Below are 25907 nucleotides of genomic sequence, written 5' to 3'. Positions count from 1 at the left end.
AGAAGGTTGGGGTTTTATAAACGCCTCTTCTCCTAAAAGCCAGTTTAGCTGGAAATGTAGTGCTGGGGTCCCTGCAGTTTTTGAACAGATTTGCCACCACTAAAGTAGCATTTCAGCCTACTCGAGTGCACACAGCAAAGTGCTCTCACACAGCCGCAACAGTTGGCATTTCTTTTCAAGAAAGAACATTCATACAAGCAGCCATACACCAAGGCAGCTCTTAAAAAGGGTGTCAAGCAAGTGCTCGTACAGAGTTGCAAAATACATTACTCTTCAAGAGCTTGCCAACCACGGTTTACTGGAACTCACAGAACTGGAAGTAGAGAAGGTCCCTGTCACCATTTCTTAATGGCCATAGTTTAATCAGATGGGCATCCTAGCTGAGTGTGCCTTCAACTTGTCAATAGACACAAAGACAATAAACAAAAAGGCATCAACTGGGTAGAAAACCAGTCCAACACATATCCCTATCTCCCCTTTACATGTATGCCCGCTGGGGTGGCGCAGTGATTAGGGCGCTCGACTGCTATGGCCAAGGATGCATAACCGAATCCCGGCTGCGGTGGCCGTTTTTCGATGGAGATAAAAGGCAAGGCGCCTGTATGCTGTGCAATGTCGGTGCACGTTAAAGAACCCCAGGTGGTCGAAATTTTCTGAGCCCTCCACTATGTCGCCTCTCATAGCCTGAATAGCCCTGGGACGTTAAACCCCACTAACCAATCAACCTTTATATGTACTACAAAAGGGCTGAAGTCCCCATAATGCACAAAATGCAGCCTAAGAACATATGTGCCACGAGTTCACATGATTATATCATTTCACTATTACACAGTAGAGTGATTAATCCTGAATTTCATCTCCACAAGCGTAACCACAGGCCAACAACAGCACCACCTCAGGTATAGCACAGTCCATCTTCCACAGGCCTGACACCCTTTACTAGCTGTGGAAGTGTCAGCCAATGACCCACCTGTAGATAACGGAGGCACCACCGCCAGCCACCATGGTCCAGATGCGGCCCTTGGCGTTCAGCACTGTCAGCTTGAGTGATGCCCCACTCTTGGAGTCCAGCTCAGCAATGTACGCTTCCTGCACACAAAGAAGCAACCTCATGGCAGTCACTCACCTGGACCCATAACTTGGTTTCTTGCCCCTAGTAACACACAGTTTTCTTATAGACCTCACAAAGCTAGCCTCACGGGTCTGCTCAGTGTGTCAAAAGATCAGCTCAACAATGCTAGTAGCTTTAAACTGGGGATGCATGGAGGCCCACGAATCCCAAGTGGTACTGAGGAACAATAAATGAGAAGGGTTTTTAAGGGGCGAAAATTCTCTGTGGGCGACACACAATCAGACATTCAATTTTGGCTTTTTTTCTCGCAGTCATGTGCCATATATCTATCCCTTCACCTCTCAAATCTCTGAAAAATACACTTACTGCACTGAGACAGTAGAGCATTCCTAATTTTAGTACAATGTGCCATGCAAGTAGACTCCAAGCCATTTCCCGGGTCCTGCCGAGTCTGAAATACAGTCGGCGACTGTACTTGAAAATTTCAAGAAATGTCAAGCTTAATAAATTGAGATTTGAATTTGTTGACACACAACCATATATAGTGGTTCTAAGTTGGTGAAATTGTTTGCTTCATATCTTGATCAAACTAGCTCGTAGACTACATGTTCTCACCTCAGGGGTGGCGTCCCGGCCGAAGGGTGGTGGGAAGGTGACCTCCCCCCACTTCTGCTTGCAGACAAACTCGGCCGTGGCATCCAGCTTGGCCGCCAGATCCAGAATGTACACTTGGCCACCCGTCACCACTGCACACCATAGTGCAGGGCTTATGAAAGCACCCACGGACAACGGAATACAACACGAAACATCTCAATGGGACTTCCGCTGTCAAACACACCCCTCTATGAAATCAAAAACATTTCACGCTTGCTCCCTCACTACCTCCACAGTCTCATGGGGTAATTTCTGCAAGATCTAAGCAGAGGTACACACACATATCAAAGTGTACGAAGTTCATGCTTCAAAAGACTTTCCTATGTGCCATGCAAGTGCCAGCACCTTCTCTGGAACAATCTGGTAAACACAGGTACAGAGGCCTTCCTGGGAAGCAGAATCAAGCAACACCCCACAGTGTGGAAAAAAAAGAAACAACTGGCGGAGCTAATCTTAACAGCGTAGCACACCAATCACCAATGAGCTGATTGACGTGCTTTTGCCATCAAAAAGTCTAGCACGGTAGATGGCTCTACCACGGCTGCCTTGTGATTAGATCAAATATGATTAATTTGGTGCAGGGAGAGTGAGAGGGGAAAGTGTGCAGTCAGGAGCAGTATGAAAGGGAACAACATTTTTCCATGATTTTGCAAATATTCTACACATCTCTCTATTAAATATGAGGATTACTTTGAAATATTATGCATCAAGAGGAAAACTAGTTACAAAACTGACAAGACTGTGCTTGTCACACATATTTATGAGGTTTACATTGAAATATTATGCATCAAGAGGAAAACTAGTTACAAAACTGATAAGACTGTGCTTGTCACACATATTTATAGAGTAATCAATAACTAAATGCTCAAACTTTGTTCTCTCTCATAGTGCTCACAACTGTACACTACTAATGGCCAGTGCGGGCATTATCATGGCACCCCTTTCATGAGCATGAAATCCTAAGCGAAGAGACCAGACTGCATTTTTTAAAATGTTCACCTTTGCCAAAGGAAAATGCTCACATTCTTAGAAGAAGCAATGATGCTGAAAAGGAAGCAGCTGACACGAGGAGGTCTACATACAGAAAAGTAGCCCAATTGTCATCAGTATTCCATGAGGAGATCCTTTCCCTAAGCAGCATGTTCTTATTTTAGTGGATGGATATAATAAGATAATATGCCTTTTGTCTGCATTGTCATTTCGTCAGGGGCAAGTGCTTACATTTGTGGATGTGAAAACGCGAGAGAGTGAGAGTGTAATGTGTGTGTGCGTGCATGAGGAAGAAAGAAAGCCACCAATAAAATCAGTTTCAAGTAGCACTGCTACATAGCTCCCTTAGGGACAGTCTCCGCAGGGCACCTTCAACTCAAGGATGTTAGTTCACTTACCCAGGGGGTTGATCTCTAGGTAGGTGAAGTACAGGTCCACGTAGACGTCATACAGCGAGCAGATGAACGCAGCCACCACACTGTATAGCCACGGTGAAAAAAGAAGGGGCAGAGAAACAGTCAGCACACGACCTAGAGGAACCTTCCTTACACAAAAACATGCAGCATGTGAGCTCCTAGTCGGTATAAAATACTATCACCATCAGCTGTCAATTACACACTGCGACTCCTTACAAGCTGGTCATTGAACCACATCCGACCAAGAGGCATCCTGAAATGAGTACAAGTCCTCTTTACAAAGAAAATAAATTTCCCATGCCCGGCAGTTCTTCGAGCTCTTGGCCTGTGTGAAAGATGTATCATACAAGCCTTGCGCAGTTCAACCACTTCCACACGTACAGATGCTCTTTCCTGACTATGTATGCGAAGGACCTTCAGCAGACATTAAATAGGTGAGAGAAGGAAACAAGATGCAAACTTGAAAACTGTTACACACACACATTACACCACAGGCAGTAAATGACAAAACTATTGTTAATGCCACAAGTTTCAAAGGCATGAACAAATGATGAGTGATTGAACAGTGCCAGTGTGCAAGCATGTCAACTGCAGTATTACAACACAGATTTACTCCAAGCAACAATACCAATGTGGGTCTTCCCAGTTTCACAGTTTCAAGGCACCCACAAGGCCAAGAAGGCCATCTATGAGTGTGCAGCACTTAGCAATGGACCTTCCTGGCACATGACACAGCTGCTGCCATAGCTGATGCTAAAGTGGCAACTGCTACGAGAGTTTGGACAAGTTTTGTTACAAACAAGCACTGCTGCCAGGCGTCACCAAAATTGCGACTGTACCAGTATCACCACATGCACAGCCTGTGTTGCATATCCACTCAATGTGTTGCATATCCACTGTGTTGCATAGCCACACAACCGCACAGCTTGCTCTGGTTTTATCGAGGCCTACGTGAAGGCCTGTGGTGCATAAAAAAGCTTCGTCAAGGCAATGTGGCTTGACGTGCTTCATTTTTAAATAATGTGGCAACACGGCTTTTTCCAAGAAACAAGCTTACGCTTAGCTATGAAAAGCATGGCAATGAGAGAGCACAACTGAACAAGAGTTCTTGCTCGACAGGAAAAATAAAATAAATGTGTGCACACCACTGCACCGCCAGCAGAGAGCAGAAGACAAGGCAAGGCAAACAAGGAAAGCTAAGGCACACATGCATGAGAGCTAGACACGGAATTGTTAGAACCTAGCAATGCTCTTAGGGTGTCAGAAGGTGAGAAACATTCATCTGCGTCAACCATCTTGAAGGTTGCAGTGGAGCTGCCAAGGTACTGTGACCGTAGCAGTCTATGGGTGTTACTGTGAATTACAACCTTTCAAACTGCAATGAAGACCTACGAGTGGACTGGATATTCAAGTGAACAAATTTCCCACTGCTACTATGTATCAAGTTGTGAGCGTACGTGCGCTTGTCCTGTGGCAAGTGGGTGAGCAGGGCTTTGGTGACCTCCTCTGCCCCTGGCTTGTGATCAATGGGAACCTCCAGGCGCAGGGCCTGCACACACACATACAAATGCTGCCATCACAACATCAGCAAGGAGGGCAGCAGCACATCTTACAAGCTCCCACAACCCTCCACACTTAGAAGTACGGTCACTTATCAGAGCATGGTAAAGGTACCCAGGTGGTCGAAACTTTTGGAGCCTTCCGCTAAGGCGCCCCTGATGGACCAAGTCGATTTAGGACGGTAAACCTTGTAAACCAACAAAATGGTGAGTTGAGCTAGTTGGTGCATACTGAAGGGAAAAAACAAAAATTACAGGAGTTCAACGCTGCTGAACCAAATATTGAGCGAAAGCATTAGCTGCGGGTGACCAAGCGTTCTTCTCTTTTTCTTCTTCCTCAGCCCACACATAAAGCCCCGCTTTAACCAACCGGTATGAACGTGCCTTGGTGGCCTATAGGAGTAACGTGAATGCCAGGGTCCTAGCAGGCTGATTTTGACATAACCGTCCCATGTGAAACGAGAGACCCAAGTTGGCAGCTCCAGCCAACTGACCCGCGGCTCCGACCGTGCCACGCCAACCTGAGTTGGGAGCCCATCTCTCGCTTTTGTATCATGTGGGGTGTAACGTCACAGTGTCACATGTGTAAACCACTGCGCTATGCCGACAGCTTGAGTTGGTAGCCCAGCTCTCACCCTAGTGTCATGTGGAGTGACGTCACGGCGTCACATGAGTAAGATGTGGCTACCGCCGCGCTACGCTGAAGGCTCGAAACCTAGAGTAGTATTGCTTCCGCAATAACAACAGTGCAGAGATGAAGGACAAAAAAGGAAGACAACACTGGCACTCACTATCAACTTTTTCACCATCTTTATCGTCTTTACCAACTGTAAACTAAACTAAACTTATCAACACTGGTTGCCATGCAGCAAAAATGAATAATATTTCTGTTCAAATCAGCTTTTACAATGCAACGTCACCCACCGCCTATTTTCCCCCCCGGCACATACACCAGATTTTAACAGTACAAAGGCAGATTTACCTTTCACTCAATTCACAGTTGCTGATTTGAGACATACAGGAGTCTCAGGTGTTGAGGCAAAAGGCAATATTTTTTTTGCCTGACAAGGGCAACAACACTAACCATTTATACACTCCAAAGACTACAACAGCCCAATAAGTAGCACTTTCATTCAAAGAGTGAATACAAATTTACAGCTTCTGAGCATGCTGTGAACAAACAATCAATCAGAAAAAAAAATAAACAGAAGTCTTTGCCAAGACTTTTACAGACAATATAATGACACATATGAGGATGTTATGTAGAAAAGTTTGGAAAAAATAATTTTTTACGAGCATTTTAAAACTCACAATAGAACGACATGTATCCAGCTTCTCTAGTATACTCCGGTGCTTGTTTAATAAGGTAGGTAACTAAAAAGGCTGTGGCTAAAGGTACGTCCGACGGACCCGATCGATGGTCTTAAAGGTACGTCCGACGGACCCGGTGCGTTTTTCTTCGGGATACGACGGACGGATCCGGGAAATATTTTTCAGAGGTACGGCGGACGGACCCGATCGGTAGGGTTCTTCCGACGGACCCAACGCATTTTTCTCCGATATGGGCCTTGGGATCCGTCAGGAAAGCCGGACGGATCCGAGATCCCCAGATGTGGTTGTAGCAACAACATGGTAGCCATATGTAGCCAAATCGAAGTTGGTATGAGGTGTACGTGCGAGGTGCAAGATGTATGATACTGCATGCGTGAAATGTGAAATTACAAAGAATAGTACAGTGGCAGGAATATAGTGCCTAAAATGGGTGATATACTACGTGATGGCATGATGATAGGTTTACATGAGTTGGACCGCGGCAGGGTGGCAAGCACGACCAGAGCGCAAGCGCATGTAATCGCGGTGTTGACGGCCAGCCCGCGGCCATTTGGTCCTCGTTATCATGTGGATTAACGTCTACGACGGTCGTTATGTAGTTATTTAGTTTTGATTCTTCAAAGTTTCCTCACTTCCATTTGTGATGAGATGCGTCACGTAACGCATCGCTTTCTGCTCGCATTGAGGTTTGTTGCTGCAAGTTCTACGTAGTACATATACAAGCGGCGCTGAAAAAGCCAACGTTTGAAAAAGCTGGGTGCCGCCGGCGTGTCTCTAGACCAAGCATCGCGTCATTCGTGTTTGTTGGAGGTGTGGTTTGTGCTTACCGTGAGATTCTGTGATGTACGGATTACGTCCTACTAGAGTGCTGTGATGAGTGCGCCGATGTCCGGACGGACATCAGTGTGTCCGTTTATGATCGGCGATGTTGCACGTGCATGTCAGTGTTTATTAGGTGCAGTGGTAATTTATTTACACGCGCTGTGCAACAATCAGACGAAAATAAGTCATCGACAATTTGTTAGCCTGCACTACAGAGCTCAAAACTCGGAAAATGGGAATGCACATGATGCAGTTTTCGCATGTTGGAGTGGACCGAAAAATAAGTGCCCAGCCCACACCGCCGGGATGCGCATTACTACAGGTGAAATGGTTCAGGATTCTGTAAAATAGCTGCCTGGCACAGCACCTTCCTAAATGTTCAGGCTTTGTACTATTGTTGAAGGCCACTTTATCATAATAAAGGAACGAATATGCTTTATGTGTCAATGACTAGTGCTTTTTCAACATATGTTCATATTTTTTTTTTCGTTTTTCCTTAGTTTCCTTTGTTTTTCATGCTAGACAAACACAAATAGTACACTTTTAAACTTGTCAGTCCAAAGCTGAAGATGAATATCTGCCATGCATGTGACAGCTTTAATGCTAGAAAGGTTGACGTGTATAGCATGCACGTAGACGCTGCGACATCTTAGTGGCAAGTTTGGCTACTTGCCCCAAGGTCGTGATGTTTAATGCCAGTGATGGCAGTCGCACTTTGGCGCAGGTGAAATGCAAATGCTTCTGTTTCCTGCAAGATATCAACGCAAAGTACAAAGCCCGGGCAGTCAAATTAGTCTGGAGCTCTCCACTACGGTATTTTTCATAACTACATATGTCACTTTAGGATGTGAAACCCTACATGCCACAGGTAGGCTGCATTGTTCTTTAGATTTTGTAACCTCTCATCTATGTTTTGCAACATTTGGCTAATTTTAGTTCTCAAACAGCTGTTAAAGATGAAACCGAAGCAGTTCTTGGCATGGTTTCCTGCTTGGATTAATTTGCTAATTGCAGTTCCTTGAAACTTGCATCAATGCTGGACAGTTCAAATAGCAGGCAGTTGAATTACAGAAATGATGTGGATCGTGCATTTCAGTTCTGACAAATGGAAAGTAACGGTCCCCTTCTTGCATGCATAGGTGCCCTTAGACAAATACATACTCGGGTGTGTGATTGTGACGCATATCAAGGGTCAACAGAAGGCCATGTGGAGCCAGTGTGATATTCTTCATGAAGGCTAAAGTAAAATTGTACAACAGCTGCTGTACCATGCAGAAAAAAATTGATCATTTAGTGTATCATTAACTGACATAGCATCTTACTTGGAGTATGATGTGATATATATCTAGTTTAGCATCCCAAAATAACTACGGCTATGAGGAACACAATAGTTGAGGGCTCCGGTAAATTTCGACCACCTGGGGTTCTTTTACATGCACTGACACTGCACGGTGCATGACGGCCTATTGTTTCGCCTCTATTGAAACGCCCCTGCTGTGGCTGGAACCAAATCTGCACCTTTCGGTTCAGCAGCCAAGCACTCTAACTACTGAGCCAACACAACGGGGCCAAGTATCAAAATGCATGCTATTACATTTCCTTCTAGCCGGTGGTTTTCTTCACAGAACTAATGTATACAAGGAAAAGTAAATAGCAAGAAAACACTAGTTTTATTACACATTATATTCACATTTCAGCAAACATTCTCTAGGAAAAAAATTTCTCATAATGTTTGCATGGAAACCATGAACATCTTACAAAAACAAAACAATGCACTTACTCCACTCCAGTTATTAATGGGCAAGGTTACATCTATGCTACTACACTGCACTTATCACAAAACCACAAGCCCCATCTGCTTTGGCCAATCACTTGATAAAACTAATGGAGACAGATGTCGCACACCACAGACTGGTCGTCTCACAACATATCTCTGCATATGTTGCATTTCAATTTCATGCCTTTCCACTTAGCTTCAACTGTTGCCAGCATTACTAGTCACCCATCTTTTCTGAAGATCCTTTTTACGCTGTTGGGATCAGCATCCTTGTTAACGATGGTCTCTGGAATTTTCGATGCTATCATTTTCACATCTTCCTCATCTGGAAGAACGGAGGAAATGACAAGCTTTGAGCAGAAAAAAAATTAGGGAGACTCCTAATCTCCACCTGTAAGGGGATGGTGCGCCAGCGTTAATGGTTCTTGTCTGCGGATCCCACTGTGGATTCCCGTTAATTTACATGCCCTTTGCTACAAACATAATTACTAATTCCTTAATTCATGTCTCTGTTATCTCAGACATACTCATTAGCATACGGTCGTAGGCTGCCCGGTTAGGTGATAGACAACCTGGCATAGACCTCTGTAAGCCTCAACCTTTCTTAATTGGAGCTGAAACCTCGCAGAACATATTTCAAATATAACTGTAAACTTGACTTAACAGCTCCTGCCATGTCGTGTGGCCTCATGACATTTGGCTCGTGGCACTTTTGGCTTGTACACAGGGGTCATCTGTTAAATACTGGTTAACATGCATGAAAAATACATTTTCACACAAACTGGTGGCAAATGGTCAAGTGGTGCACTGCAGATTCTGAAATGTATACCTATATGCATGCAAGAATCGCATCATCACATAACATGATCAAGAGTTCTATCAGTACCTGTAGTTACATAGCATTTCAATGCCCATTAAAGGACCACCTCAGACAATGGTTGTTGTTACCACAAGACATGTTCTAACAGCGTACTGACACCATTCCACGGAGCGATGGACATGTATATGCATACCCTAGATAGCTCATGATTGTGGATCTCATTTATTTCTATGACTTCCAAGGAGTTCCTGTCGTCAGAAACCCTACACTTTATGAAATCGGGACAGTTGTCTTGAAAGGTGATGAAAAAAAATAACCAGGTTACCTTGACGCAATGCTAAATTACAGAGGGTGAATATGCTGCATGAAGATACCAAGAAGCTTGTACAAAGAAAAGTGAGAGGGAAATGGCAGGATTTTTGAAACACTGAAATAAACTAGAAACTATACTTGTCAAACCTGTCATTAAGGAATGGAAATCATGCAGTAACCAAAAACGCAGCATGGAGGCCATTTTAGGACATCTTCACGAAACACATACCCACACCTCACACACAGCTCAATACTTATGAAAGAGGACAAACCAATATGCAAGGAGTGTGGAGATGAACTAACAATAAACCATATCTTACACGTGCGCCAGAGTCGAGAAAATAAGAGGAAACATTTTGTACAATTTTGCAACAGATCCCTTTCCATCCCAGCATGATCCTAGGAGAGACGTGCAAATTTCCTGCATTTTTGTTTTCCTGAAATGTTCCTAAACAAGCTAAATCCTAAAGAACATTTTAGTCGTTACACACAAAATAAATACATTAAACCTTGTTCTTGGTGCATGGCAGCATTAGTCGCTTATGCACCATAAAAATCAACACAATGCTGTAAGGTATACCTTGGTTAGCTATGTTATATGAGACAAGCTTTCGGTCTGGTGTGGTCCTTATTCACGTGACAGCGCTGTCATGAGGGTCTATGTCCCAGCGATCGGAAAGTGACCTATTCCAATAATTTTACAAACTGAAGGCGATTCTACAGACTTCTAAAGACTGGAGTGCTCAAATGTTTTATCAACAACCGCCTGCTTTGACAGCCTGGAGTGAAACTGTTGAAAAGAATACATTTCTGAACATTTAATGCGTTTCTGAAGGTGTTGCTTTCAATTACGGGGCCCACAAAAAGCAGCTGAATGTCAAACGCTGCCTAGGTGGGCTTTCTAGCAGGACAGCGGTGTAGCGTGGAAAATCGCTCCGCCGGTCCATCGCTGGCGCCGCTGACTTGAAAGGCGAACTGTTCAAACTTATAGCTAGTGACCACACCTGAAACACTGAATTGTGCATGATCAAGGCAGAATTTCTCTAACACTGAGCACTGGTAGCTATCGATTTCGCGCCCAATATTGTGAAAATCCGTCCTCTCTTCGATTATTGATACATCCACGGTTGAACATTTATGCGCCTCGGGGTAGGCCAGCCGTGGGAACATAGATGCGTGGTTGTAGCAACGATCACTTGCATGGCACACTCTGCAAAATTCCAAGAGTCAGCTTCTGCAACGAAATGTGCAGCGCACATTTTCTACCGCGTACCTAAGTCCGGCGATGCATATGCATATCGACCCCGATCGTTTCAAAGCTGCGCGGCCGTTCAGTCGGGTCACGCTAACCTCGAGCATGCGGGGGTTTAAACTACATGTACGCAAAATTCAACGACAAGAAAAAGATGCAGGCTAAGCACTTTAGTCTAGTCTTCCCCTAAATACCAAAGAACATTGCCGTTCACAGGGAATTCGGATCATTCGCGCTTCCGGCTTTCCGGTTGTGCACTCTTGCGGTGCGGTGCAGTAGGTCTTCGCCTCGACGAGTCGATGTGCAGCTCGCCGCAGTAGCAGCGCAGGCCTCTAGTAGATTCGGCATGTCTTCTGCCACGACTCTGGGGTAGAATTTAAACGAAGAATTCAGCTAGAAACATCCTGTTTACAGTTTCCTCGGTCTGGATGTGAGGAACGAGCATAATGCCATTTCACATACATACTTTGGACTGCCGAATGTTCTGCACGGCGAGGTGTGTGTGTGCAATTGTGCCGACGCTAGATCTTCGGAGGTCGATGCAGGACCTAAGGCAGCGTAAATGCTAGGAATAGCTCGCTCGCATTACGGGCAGATCGAGGTGATAGTTTAGTGCGAAGCGAAAGCTGCTCGTGAATGTGCGTGAGCTTACGTAGCATCGCCTGCAGCTATGTGCGTGACAGCGATGCTTGCCGTACACAACCCTAAGTGAAGACCGTGATTTGTTAGAACGGATGCACTCTTCGTAGCACCTCATCGAGAGTCGCGGCTAGCTGATATCATAGAGGATAAGATTCATTCACGCGTAGCAAGCGGCGTTCGACGTGCATATAGCCATGAGCCTGTATATCGACGTCCGCCATATCTTTACGAGAATCGAATGGATACGTCGGACGTACCTTTAGACACTTCGAACTAAAAAACCATAGCCTGTGCTCCATAGTTGGTACATATAAGTGGTAAAGAAACCGTTTCATGTCTCAAGTTGTACGGCGCTTCTTTTGTGGCAAAGATCTAAGTGCTCCTTGTCGGTCTGTCCGAGACGAAATGCTTGAAGAGATAATTTATGCAAAAATAGGCATTCTACAGAAACTATTCTGAGTTTATTAAAGAAGACGTAGAATGCAATAGGAAGCTCAAATTACAGATTGATCTTAAAACTTGTTTTTGTAGACTGAAAAGTGATTCAAGGTTTCTTTTGATGGTGGTGCCCCAGACCAAAAGCGAATACTGGAGACGCAAGTGTATTAGACAGTTGCTTTTTCAGGCTTGATGGAATAAAGTGCTTGAACATATTTATCATTCCTATCCCTTTGTGAATATCTGCTCGAGGTGATTCAACGTGCTTTGACCAAAAAGAAGCTCATTAAACCACATGCCCAAATATTTGATGCAGGTATTGCTTCCAATACACCGCCCCAAAATTTCAAATCGTAGTTACATGTCAGCTGCTTTTGCTTAGGTCATAATATAACACACTTTGATTTATCATAGTTTAATTACAATTTGTTTGCATTTAACCAACCTTTGAGGTGATCCATCCAGCTATTAGTTGTGCTAAATGCATCTTTGATGTTTTTCCCAAAGAAGAAAACGCTCGTGTTGTCTCCATATAGTACTGTATGGTGTATTTGGGATGTTCACTATGAGATTGATATAAAGAAGAAATAATGTTAGACCCAAGATTGACCTCTGAGGATGCCCACCACAGTTTAGGACAAGACACTCAGAGCGACAGTCATGTAAGGAAACGAACTGCTTACGTGTGCTGAAGTAGTTTTGATTTACCGCATATGCAACACCTCTAAAACCATACCAGGGTAACTTTTTGAGCAAGACATTATGCTTATTTGAATCGAAGGCTTTCTTGAGGCTCAAAAACACTCAAACTGTAAAAACCTGTTTTTCGAAATTTTGAATTATTTAGTCTTTTACATGCAAAAGTGCCTGCTCTGTAGATTATAGCTTCTGAAAACCAAATTGTTTGAGAACAATAGCCTTGTTCTTCGCTAAGTGACTAACTGATCTGCTATTTTTCACATGTTCAGGTATTTTTGAAAGTATAGGAAGGGCTGAAATAGGCCTGTAGTTACTGAGGTTGCTTACTGTTTTATTTTTGTGTAATGCCACAACTTTTTCGGTTTTCATAAGCAGGTGAAATTCGCCAGTCAATAAAATGAGGCTGAAAATATGGGAAAGTGGGTGACATATAACTTCTGCTACACTTTTTATCAGCTCTATGCTTATCTCGTCAGCTCTGCATAAGTATCTGCTTTTAGTGAAGATATACTGACTATCTCATTTGGGCATGTTGGGTGAAGAAATATGGTGGGAGTATTACAAAGTATGTTATAGGCTGCACATTGATTGTCTAGACACAGTTGCACTGTACGCTGAGCACAGAAAATGCAAGTTAAATTCTTTGGCTAGGTCTGCTCCTGATAGTGGTATATACCATAAATAACGAATGATTGAGGATAGCTTGCTTTTGATCCGGTCCGTAGTTCTTTAAACGTTTTCCAAAGCAGGGAAGGGTTATCTGCAGCCGTAGTGAATTTATTTTCATACTACTCACGCTTAGCTTTTTTTAGCTTAAAATTTTTGTTTCGGAACTGCTTGCAAGCTGCCAACATGTTTACAACTTTTATTTTGATAAATGTGGCAAAAAAATTGTCATGTTCTTCAGTTCTTTATAACGTTCATGAGAAACAGAAAGCTTCCTAATTTTACGGTGCTTCTTATGTGCTTCTAGCAGAAATTAGTTGTCGTAAATAATTTTAAATACATTAATGAACTTGTTGTACACCTATCTACTTTCGTTTCTCTATTTCAGTCCAGTAAGTGCTGGCTACAATCTCTTGGAACTTCTGTACGTTACAGTCGTTTATTTTTCTTGCTGCCTTAACTTCATGTTTATTTTGTTGACCAAAAGTGTGAGTGTAAGAGCACAGCACAACACAAAATATTGGCAAGTGATCGCTGATACCGCTTAGCAGCACACCTGAAAAGATCTGCTCACTGGAATAGTTTGTGAAACGCAAGCCTAATAGCCTAATAGTGTACTTCTTTCAAGACTAATTCGTGTTGGTGACTGTATTACATTCTGACAGCCGTAAGAATGGAAGTCATCCAGTAAATCACATTTTTGACAGCTTTCAAGCAAAAGATTGTTATCTGAACCTCCTGTTAATAACACCGGCATTTTTAACAATAAACTCTGGTCTAGGATATTTTCTACAACCTGCAAAAAATTACCGACATGACCTGTAAGTGAGCGGTACAGCACAGCAAAGAGGAGACCATTGCCCTCCACCACTAATGACTCAACCATCATCCACTATGCGAACTCTTCCAATTCGTAGTAGAATATGCCTATGCAGAAATGGAAAGCAACACCACCATCCCATCGGTTAAATCGCAAAGCAGACAAGCAGTTATAAGCCTCAACATAAGAACAAAATTATTTGCACTAAACCCCGTTTCAGTATATGCCAGGACACTGAACTTGAAACTCAGAGTCGAGAAGTCGAGGCTTCTGGCATTCATGTGAAAACCAAAGAAACATTGCTTGTTGTGAATACGATTACTCACGGACTCCCAGAACCTCTTCCGACTGTAGTACTGGTTCTCACTTTGGCCATTCATTTCGGACATTTGATGCCCACCTTGTGACTTAACTTCTATTCTATTTTGGATAGATCATCTTCTGTTTCAATCTTAACTGCATCTTCCCCTTCATGCTTCCTGACAAAGCTTTCCATCTCTCACCCAAGTGAACTCATAGTCCTTATCCTCTGCCTTTGTTTTCATTAGCCAATACCACTTCCTATTTGCTGCTGTGAGGATTTCACAGAACCACATGTCTGAGTTTCTTTTTCTTCAAAGTCGCCCTTTTTCTGGAACCCTTCCTTTGGTTGTTCTGAACAGAAACTGCACAAGAGTCGGTTTAGTCTTTTCTATTTTGGCTGGAAGCTTGCACGGCATCAACATCCTTTGCAGTAAGACTGTGCAAGCCCAACTTGGAACCAATGCTGCTTACCTTGCCAATAGAAGTCCCCATCCTTCGTGAAAGCCAAGCCATGTATTTTCAAGTTCTGGCATCATCCATACCGCTCAAGCTGATTAAGATCTTTTCTCAGTTTTCCAGTTTATTCAGTTCCCCCTGATGCTTCAATGACATCCACTTATTTTTTCAAACCAGTCAACTTACTTTCATATACTTGTAACTTGACCAGAATTGTATCATGCTAATCAGAAACAAGCCTCACAAAGGACTTGATATTGTACACGGTTGTTTTGAGTTCTAATAACGTTTACATGTTTCTTTACCTCGTTCGGGTTATGGCAGAGAAATGAAACTAGCGTCCCCCCTTTCTCATTATAGACATCAGCCTCATAAAGCACTGCCCTAAGAAGCCCCAGGGATCACTGAACAAACACAACTATTCCAAACTTTCTCACCTATAAATGAGCCTTTTTCTGTCAGGCAAGCATCAAGAATATCCACAAATTGTCCCAAGTCCGTTTTTCTGAATAGATTTGGAATTATAAAGTGAACTGAGTTTTCCTTAGTGTTATGCAGTACTTCTACGAATTCCGTACCTCGGTTCAGTCAATTTCACTAAGCAGTCCTACAAACGGTGCATTGTAAGGACCATGCAATACAGAGCCACAGTACCTCCTCTTTCTGCTTTATTTGTTTGCACCAACGAGTGAAGGCAAATGGAAATGGAAGAGGATCTACACTACACAGGCAGTATTAAAGAACAAGCACTAAGTAACATGGGCCAAAGCGAGTGCCTGTTGTCCCTGTCGCTGCATTTCAAAGCATAGTTGGCCATAGTCACAAGCCAATCCAACCAATGCCACAAAGCAACTCCAATAAACTCATTAGCCATTACTCACCTCGTAGAAGGGAGCCTACCTAATAAGCAGCAGCATCACGCTCACCTTTGCATCAACATCGCCGATGTCCACACCTCCCTCGTGGTGAAAGAGGATGGTGTCTCCGTTGCGATGAGAGTAGATGCATACGTAGGCCTCTTCATCCTGCAAGGAGACAATCACCATTAGGGGACTGGCACTTTGGAAGTTAAATACAGCTCATCAATTCTTCAGCTACCAAGCACTCGAGGGAGCTAAAAACCACGGGAGCTGCAAGCAGGGCAGGTGTCTTTGTGGAACTACCAGATATCAAGAGAGGACCTTGCACATTTCATTACAGCTACAAACGTTGATGCCTTGGCTCCAAAGTATGCGCCATGTGCTGCAGAAACAATGCCTGTACTTCCACTTACTTTATTACATTCAATGCACACTGCTGAAGAGACATCTGAGAAACCCTGCTACAGCAGGCATTGTAAACCAAAATATTTTGCCTATGTCATTTATGCTAGAAATTAATGCAAGCCAATGCCCTGAAAAACGGTTCAGAGCAAGATGCTTCGCTGAAAGTGGTGAACTCCAACTGATGTGTCACCAGCTGTCCCAGTAAGTTTTGCAAAATGAGCATCCCAGGAAAATGAGTCCCAGGTTTCAGAAAATGGAGTTCCAGAAAACTGAGTTCCACGAAAGGGAGTTCCACAAAAGGGAATTCCACGAAAGGGAATTCCACGAAAGGGAGTTCCAAAAAAGGGAGTGGATTCCCGGGAAAAAGGAGTCGCGGGAAAAGAATACCAGTAAAAGCGACCAGCAAATCCCTCCCCCCAAACATGTACCGCAAATGTGCCTCTCCTAATTAAGTCCACAATAGCCCTCACCTGAGCATGCTTGACGAAAGGTTCGATGATGAAGTGCCGCAGGCGTCCCTTGGCTCGTCCAACCTGCAATACAAGGGGTGTCCGTAGCAATATTAGCCACACACACGCCTAATTATGTTAGAGTGCCAATAAACCTAAGAGTGGGCTACCCTTCTTGTATATTAAGAGGGCCAGTTTGACATCGAGTTTCTTCACAACACATTTTTGCTGCCCACACAGAGCTACTGGTATTGAATTGTGCCACAAGCTCTCGAGCGGAAAAAAAGTGCAACTGGCAGCCCGCACACTGCTCAAGTGTGCCTGCAATTCACAGACACTTAACTCATTTGCCATTTGCTCAGCTGCAATTTTCAAAGAGGAAGACTGCCTGCTTAAGACACATGAGGACAGACGCTGGTTAAAATCATGATGCTGCCTGAACTATTATAAGGTAATAGAAAAGCACATTATTGAGTGAGTGTAGGAATTTCAACAGATCGCGAGTAACACAGCAATGTGCCTCAACGCAGTTATGACTTTGCAAAACAAGTGTCGAAACTAAGCGCAATCTACTGCAGGCAGCCATTTCTACCCAGCTAGTAGAACACAAGGAGCTGCACATGGTTGACAGAAACACTGTCACTATTGCTCTTTTCACATGAGGTGGTTGAGAAAATCAATGAGAGCACGGCTGGGCACCAGGGAAGACAGCATCACGCACCTCGATTTCTTTGCTCATGCGCTGGTCGACCCACCCTTGGACACTGTTGAGATCGGCGTTGACGTGGATCAGGCCCAGCTTGCCCCGGCGCTTGATGAGCTGGTCGGGCTTCACCACCAGCCTCTGGGAGGCCAGCCAGGGGTGGTTGCTACGCAGAGTGTCCCAACGAGTGTCTGGGTTCACCACAGCAAAGTGGCACGGGGTGGCAACACCGGGTGCCAGGTACTCATTGAGCAGCCGCTTGCCCGTAGCTTCACTGATCGCCTTGGCTGACATCTTCTATACAGCCACCACTGCACACACACCACAGACGCAACACTGTCAACGCATCAGCACGAAAAAGGATACAGGCTAAGAAAAAAGCACTCGTGGCTGAAAACATAAAAGGCACAGCAACTTCACCTGCAAGAATAATGAATGCCACTGCTACCGGTGCATTCCAATAGAAGGCCTATCTCATGAGTAAGAAGAACAGTACTTGCACCAAAAGAAAATGCGCACTTTTAACTTTTCGTGTTTACTGAAACAGGAGTCGTCGGTTATGGATTCTATGTTCCCCTGCTTGGAGGCTAATAAAAAAGGGTTCAACTTAAGTTGAGGACCATGCAGAGAACTATGAAACAAAAAATGGTCGGTGTGTAAAGTTAAGAGACAGGAAGTCTGCCAAATGGGTCAAAGAACAAACTAGAGCTAATGATATTCTAGTTGAAATCAAGAAGAAAAGGGCATGGGCAGGACCTGCAGTGCGAAGGCAAGATAACTCATGATCCCTAAGTGTGGCAGAGTGGATTCCAAGGGAAGGCAAGCATAGTCAGAAGAAAGTTAGGCCGGGCGGATGCGATTAGGATGTTTGCAGGGATCAAATGGGTGTAGCACAGGAGCAGAGCGGGTTAATGAGAGGGGTATGGGAGAGGCCCTTGCCCCGCAGCGAGTGTAGTCTGGATGATCATGATGATGATGACCCCTTCACACTAGAGCCACCTGGACATCGTAACATGCTCATAGCAGCTGGTCTTTTTCCCAATTACCGCCAAGAAAATGCTAGCTGCCACAAGCACAAACTGCCATTTTGTAACACCTCTCTAAAGGTACACACCTTATGTGTCATGCAACCTTTTACACAGCACATATACCTTGGTGCAGGCTAATGCAAAACCTGCAGGCAATGTGCTGGCTATTCATAAGAGATGCAGTGCAAAGCTGTTGCTCCAGAACTTCAGCCTGTGCCACAAATATTGACTGCGCAACAGTATCCTGTAGGTCATCACTGCCCACACAACCACAACAGCCATCATTGTCCAAATCAGCCCAAACAGTCATTACCACTCAAAACAGAATTCAAATGCTGAACACATACCACCAGCCACTGCTTTAATGCAAGCTTTCTTGGACTGCAGGTATGCTTACTCTTGCTACTTAAAAACATTTGCCTATTTTTGTTCGGAGCAAAAGATTTACAATACAACAAAAAACTGCACTGCCACTTCCAAGATCTAATCAATGCATCACTGCTGCATACTACAACTTTAGGGAGACTATGTCTCAGTGGACACTACATTAAATCAAATGGAGGCTTCATTTATATTTCTCTTGAGAGCATGAAAGTGTTTTACCAAGATCCCTACAATCCAGACAAAACATCAACGAAAGCTCACCGAGGCTGCCTACACCACATGGAGGTGTAAGCTACAACCCTTCCATTCAACATCTTCATTTGCTTAAAAATGAAGGGTGTTCATACTACCATCCACACTGTTTTCAAAATTCCAACCTAGTGATGCACTCGACAGGGATGAAAGAAACCAACAGTCAGCGGGCGAGGTCAAGGAAAGTGTAAGGGATTGTTTCTTTTTTGCTGTCGTTTTTAAATCATTTTTTGCTATTGACCTAAATTAGTACTGTAATAATTTTGGGGAGAAAGATAACAATACGCCACTGGTGAGAACCAGACCTACGACTTCTGAATATCTCGTCTGATGCTCTTTGTAGCTGAGGTAAAGTGACGGCTGCTCAACCTTTTACTTTCCTGGATATTATTGTTGCCTGTAACCTAACCTTGAAAGTGTTCATCAATGCCACCCTCATCCAAAGCAGCAGACGTTGAATGCCCTGTGTTGCCACAAGCGCTCACTCTCAAGATTAGTTTCAACATTCAAAATCATTATGCTATGGCCCATTTGCCAGGCAGCCCTCTAATTATTTTGGTTGGAAAAATTTGTCCTAGAACAATTCCTCTACAATTTTTCACTAAGAGTCGTTGCTTCCTCCTCTCATTTGTAAAACATCCCTTATGCACATGTGCCAATAAAAGTAAATGGAAGGGGACTGTCGAAAAAAAAATAAAATTTCTCAAAATCGAAAGCATGGGTGGAGACTCGGCGAACTGTATAATTCGCACCATTGTAAGAAGACTGCACATATCTTTTCAAGGATGCATGAAGCAGGGACAAATTAAATTGAATTTTCTGGTACTATTGCTTTCTAATTACTCTTGATGGCACCTGTATAGTGTAGGTCATACTTAGTGTGAACACAGCTCTGCATGGCCACTCACCTTCAAAGTGCAACTGCATTGAAGCCAATCACATGAATCAACTGCAGATTGGCAAAGAAGGATTTCAAGATGGTGCTCCATGTCATATGCAACTTTGCATGAGTTTGTAACCTGTCTCGATGCACTATAGTGTTCCACATGTGCGCAGCCACATACAGCCATACGCAGGTTAAGTGCAACTGACCCTGTACTTCCGAGCTATGAGCTTCCCTAACAAAGCAATTGTATAAGACAAATAAGCCGAAAAACACAATTCTCTTCAGGTTTACCACTCATATACGCCACATGGAGAGATGGAAAAATTTGAATGCTATTCCCTGCAAGCTTTAATTTAGACAATCGAGCATTCTCTTAGCTTGCGTAACAGCCTAATGTTGTCGACTGACGTGCAGCTTATTTGAACCGTTTAAACGACCAAAAGAGACCAGAATCATGTGCCAACAGGACGTATCAAGAGTAAACTGGGCACGCAAGCTTGAGAAATAGACCCACTATCAGATATTTTTTTCCACAAAATTTGAAATCAAATCATGCAAGGAGTGATCAGACTGCATTACAAGTGTACAGCGTTTCAGTTCCACTCAGCACACTGGACCACACTGGTGCAGTGGCCAATGAACATTGTTGGTACGAGATGTTCAAAGAAAAAGATTTAAATTAGTCTGAAGGGGACCTGATCAGCCAGTTTTCTTTATATGGTTGTCATAATCCTTTTGGCGACAGTTGAGTTGAGAAATTTGGTATTAGAGCAAGGCATTTGCAGATATGAGGCAGGAGATGCTAGCCCTCCTCATCCCTTCTCTGCACTGGAATCCTTGTGCATGTCGTAATTCCTGCTACAACTGCGTCCCAACATGGTTTTTGCTTCCGTCAGCACACAGGCTACAAGTTGTGTGCAGGCGTGCAACTGCAGCAGTTAATTATTGCTGCTTCCCAAAAGGGAAGCAGCTGTTTGCACGTCTCCAACTGCAGCAACGAGTGCAAAGCATGTCTGGAATTACATGGGCAGAGTGGCGAGCAGCATTCCAGAAGCTGGTGTTCAGAGAGAGAGTGAGAGACAATCGCTATGGCGACTTGTAGGTGCCGCACAGGCGATTTTCAATGAGTGAAATCCCAGCGTGTTTTTTGGCACCGGCGGTGTTTCATCGCCGGAGGGGCATCGAACTGAGGCGTCCTCGAGATAATTCGTGCGGACAAGGCGTCACACGCGGGTAGAATTGACGAGGCGTCCTCGATCGAAAGGGGCGTGGCGAGGAGGCACGCTGTTTACGCGGCTTCCCCCGAGCAGCCCCGTTGGGGCCGACGCACCGCTGCAGGAAGGGCAAGGCCACGAGGAAAGTCCACGACCGGAAAGTCCGCAGGTGGAGGAGTGCGACCCAGCAGTCGTTCGCGTCGGCGGGATCCGACTGGCCCTCAGGCGGCGTAAACGAATGCCTTGGAAACAGTGTGCTTTGAGGTCCACCCTCTCGGCATGTCCCTGACGAAATGCCGCGTCCACGCTGTCGACAGCATGCCGACAGCACGCGCATGAGAAAAAAAGAAAAACAAAAAAGCGTGCAGTGCGATGTCAACGTACTATTAAAACCAGCATCCCCAAGGTGAAAATCCTTCTGGTTTAAAGAACAATTCCCAGTTGGTTCCCAGCTCACTCAGAGCTCAAATGGATATCACAGCTAGGTGTCAACTGAAAAGGCATGCGAGGTTCGCCGGGTGCTTTCTTAGCGAAATTTCTATCATAGCGGAACTAATTAGGATCAAAATACTTTCACGGTCCATTTAAGCTTACAGTGACCGCATTACGGAATTCCTCTGTGGAAAAAAGGTGTCCCAAAGTTAAAAGCTTTTCTTTAAAAAAGCTCTGCTAATTACCACTAGAAGAAAATATGATTTCATGCTTCTCGCCTGTTAAACAGAGTCAAACATTAATAGGAAAAATTGACCGTTTACTGCTGAAGTCGGTGAGCGGAGTAATACACGACGCCGTGTGCATTCTTCAGATCTGCGTTTTTCTTTGTGTGTTTTTTTAGAGTATTCTGACCTGAAAAAGATAGTGTCACCCAGAGGACGACACTGTTTACCACTCACGTATGCCGCGTAGACGAAAGAATTGAATGATATCCCCTGCAAGCTAGCTATCGCATTCTCTTTACTCGCGAATCAGCCAAATGTTGTCGACCGACGTGCAACTTAAACCTTAAAAGAAGCTTTGTGCCAACAAAACGTATCAAGAGTACAGAACTGGCAACGCAAGCTTGATAAATAGACCCAAGTAAAAATCAAGAATACCTTTATTACACCATTTCTCCTAAACCTCTGGTACCCCTCCCTTTATTCCCCTGACTGCCCACACTGCGGTGAGCGGGCAACGCTCTGCCACATGGTTTGGGCGTACCAAGTTACCCCTTCTTTAAGCCCTAGCTCTCCTCCACCCCTGCATGGAAGATTGGGAGGCCGCCCTGCAGAACCCCTGCCCAGAGCGCCAGCAATGGCTGGCTCGCCGCGCTGTTACTGCAGCCACGGCCAACGGGACCCTGGACTGAGGGTTCCGCCCCATCGCTGACTAAATAAAGATGTTTTGTCCTCCTCCCCTTTTCCAATGCCTCACTGGGCTCCGTTCGTTTACAATATCGCCAAAGCCGAGTGTGCCATCGACGCAGAGGTTTAATTTGGCACGAGTGATTGGAAAATAATCGAGCAGCACAGGTGGACTGACGCCCCGCATGCTGCATGCCTCAATTGTGCAGCTACTCGGTAATACGCGCGCGGCACACGTCACTCGCACATGAAGTTGCATTCTTGGCAGTTCCTTGCGCGTGCGCAGTGTAAACTCGTTTACTCTGTGTTTTGTAAATAGGGTACCTGTCTCTCTATCGTTCTTCTCTACTTTGTGATAGATAGCAAAACTCTAATAGGATTTATTACGAGGCGCTTGGAGCTCTGCAGGCAATGTGGGCTATTTGCCATTTCTTCTGCGATACGGGACTTGTGAGACAAATTACAGCACGTATCTGTATATTCATGTAACACCTCTTCTGATCCCGTCGTCACTTACCAGATGAAGAGTAGCAGGCTCAACTTTCCGGCCAAACTCCCTTCCATTCAATAAACACACCATGATATCTCCTCCCTCTGATTTCCGATGGCCGCAGTTCGTGTGCTTAAACGGCAGCTCAGGGCAACGTTAATAGAACTCACCGTTGGCTCCGAGGGTACATGAAGTCATTATTAGTTTAAATATAATCGTTCTTCACAGCGCTTCTCAAAATATCAAGTAGAAGCATCTTAAAGGGCCATAGACGCCTAATTTTTAGGTTAATGACGCCTAGAACATTACTGTACACGGATAACCACGCCACATTCGCCTACGACTGCTAAATAATTTATAATCGAATTTCTTTTCTCGCCGGTTTCAACAGCCGAGCGAGATATGAAAATACGGCGATATAATCATTGCTGTGTAATTTGAATTCACTGCAATCAAAGCCAGCCTGCCTCAAGAATGGAATCACTACAAGTGAATAATGAGCGATTATATCGCTGTTTTTTCATGATGCGCATGAAGACGTGATTGTGACGTCGCAGCCATCGCTCGGCTGTCAAAACTGAAACTGGTGAGAAAAGAAAATTCAATTATAAATTATTTAGTAGTCGTAGGCGAAAACAGCGTGCAGATCGATATACAGGAATGACTTATGTATCACTAACAAGAAGAAAAAATGCCACCAAAATTTGGTGTCTATGGTCCTTTAAAAGAGCAAGAAACGGAAAAGCGAAAGTAGGTGTCGATCAGCCTGTGACGTCATGACAGACCAACCCATGACGTCCCGGAAACGGCCACGATACCTATAGCTAAATTGGCGACGGTAAGTTAGGCTGGAATCATCATTTTTCTGAAATGAAGCTCAAACTTTTGCCCATCAGCAGTGACGTCAAGCACCCACGATTGCCCGTTGAAATCTCGATCGAGGCCATGAAATTGGAATGTTAATTTTCGCTACAACAAAACGAACCGCTTCGAAATTTCGCACGAATTACCAGCAAACTGTGGAGGATGTAAAGTGAAAGTTCCAGTAATATCCGAGGAGGCCGAAAAAAACGCTGTAGCGGCCGTCACTTACCGCAATCAGCAATTAACGAAGCCGGCAAAATCATTTCCTCGCTTTCTATTGTTTTTTAACTAATCTACTTACACTACTACAGCAGCCAAAACTAGGAACTTTCCACTGACACGGCGGCGGACAACCTTTCCGAGTAACATAAGCACAACCTCCTCTAAAAAGCAAAAAGCAAGGCGATAGCCACGACCATGAGCGCTGCAGGGGAGACGTCCTCGAAAGAACGATCTGCTTCCTACCAAAGAGGCAGCAGATGAAAATCGCCGCTTCTGAAAGGACTTTGGGACCGATTGCATCTATATAACAGCGCCGTGGTCAGCGAGCGAGAGACGTCATACGTCGACACCGAAGCAAAACGCACAAGGCCACGGTATCTGCTCATATTTCTAAAGACCCGAGGAGTTCTCGAAGGCACACGACTGCGCCCGCTGACCCCACACAGAGAACCTACGCGGCCAATGGACATCGGTTACGACACCGACAAGATCGCCTTGTCACCCGGGGACATCGAGTAAGAGCTGCTGTAACCCAGACCGAACTTCGGTTACACGCGAGGTCGAATCCACGGTACTCGCCTCGGTCTCTCATCGGATAACCATTTAAGCGCATGGAAAACCGCGCCGACCAAGCAAAGTTCGCCGCCGCCATTGAAAGATTATATTTCACTCTTGAGGCCTACCGACCAAAGGCGCCAAAACAACACACAAGAAAAGAAGAATGGAACAGAGTGTTGTTTTGGCGCCTTTAATTTTAATAGACACCAGCTAGCCCAACAAGACGTTCTCTCAAGACCGCAGCTACAACTGCTGGAAAGAACACGCGGCCACCGCGCGTAGCCGCAGCGAGTGTTTGCGGCAAAGCGAAGAACCGAAGCGCCGTAGAAAAGCTCGTCCTGCATTAACTGTGACAGTTGCGCGCGACCGCAGGCACAGAAACTAAATTATCCCATGCCATGTGGCCCCAAAGCGAATCGAGATATGACAGTTTGTTTTCGGGAAAGACGCAGAAGCCGGTTCTCTATCGGTGGACACCACAAGCGCGCCATCAGGGCTGGGAAAATGAAGTAAAAATAATGTTCCGAAGCAACACGTCAGGTATGACGGACGCCGAAATGGAGGGACTTGGATCAATTCAGGTCACCTGGGTAACTAGTTAAGACATGGGAATAGACACCGCGCAGACCATACAAGCTTTTGTTTGTATTTCTAATGTAAATTCCTTTATAGAAAAGTATCTGTCACGCTTTCCGTAGACACCTGAACCGCGGGAAAAAGAGAACGGAGGAAGGTGGGAGTGAAAGTGGAAAAAGAGAAAGAGGTGTCGTATTGTAGGGCTTCGAGTAAATTTGAGGGATCCTTAACATGCACTGACATCGCACAACACACGGACGCCTTCCCGTTTCGCGCCTCCATCGAAACGCCGCCGCTGTGGTCGGGTGCGAACCCGGGTAATTCGGTACAGTAGCCGATCAAGCGTCTGAACCACTGAGCCACCGCGGCGCTTTTCGATGCAGGCGAAACCGAGTGGCGTCCGTGTGCTGTGCGATGTGCACGTTAAATATCCCCAGGTGGTGGACGAAGCCCTCCACAACGGCTTCTGTCACAGTCCGAGGTCGTTAAACCCTATAAACAAAACCGACATCCACGAAGCGTCGTGCATGTCAGCGGCGGGCATGCGCATGCTCACTCACCGAAGATCCCACTACCTCGATGACACCGATGAACTTGCAAGACAACGCCAATTGTACTGAAGCGCCAAACTTGATACGAATGC

At 44.8% G+C, this 25907-nt stretch overlaps 1 protein-coding gene across 2 annotated transcripts in view; it reads right to left on the bottom strand.

Moving 5' to 3' along the window:
• Positions 1-25907, bottom strand: part of ATPCL (ATP-citrate synthase) — a 77983-nt gene that overhangs the window by 37889 nt on the left and 14187 nt on the right. For both annotated transcript variants that reach the window (XM_084595636.1, XM_084595637.1), the window contains exons 2-8: positions 17466-17758; positions 16766-16828; positions 15957-16055; positions 4590-4681; positions 3115-3194; positions 1688-1818; positions 971-1089 (exon numbers count right to left, since the gene is read on the bottom strand). In XM_084595636.1, coding sequence (XP_084451762.1) covers positions 971-1089; positions 1688-1818; positions 3115-3194; positions 4590-4681; positions 15957-16055; positions 16766-16828; positions 17466-17741 — 860 coding nt within the window. In that variant the 5' untranslated portion in view covers positions 17742-17758. The remainder of the gene's footprint in view (positions 1-970; positions 1090-1687; positions 1819-3114; positions 3195-4589; positions 4682-15956; positions 16056-16765; positions 16829-17465; positions 17759-25907) is intronic.

Source organism: Amblyomma maculatum, chromosome 2, assembly GCF_055883805.1.
Source record: "Amblyomma maculatum isolate TAMU_Amacu chromosome 2, ASM5588380v1, whole genome shotgun sequence".
Taxonomy (NCBI): Eukaryota; Metazoa; Arthropoda; class Arachnida; order Ixodida; family Ixodidae; genus Amblyomma; species Amblyomma maculatum.
This window is presented reverse-complemented; position numbering and strand designations above follow the sequence as displayed.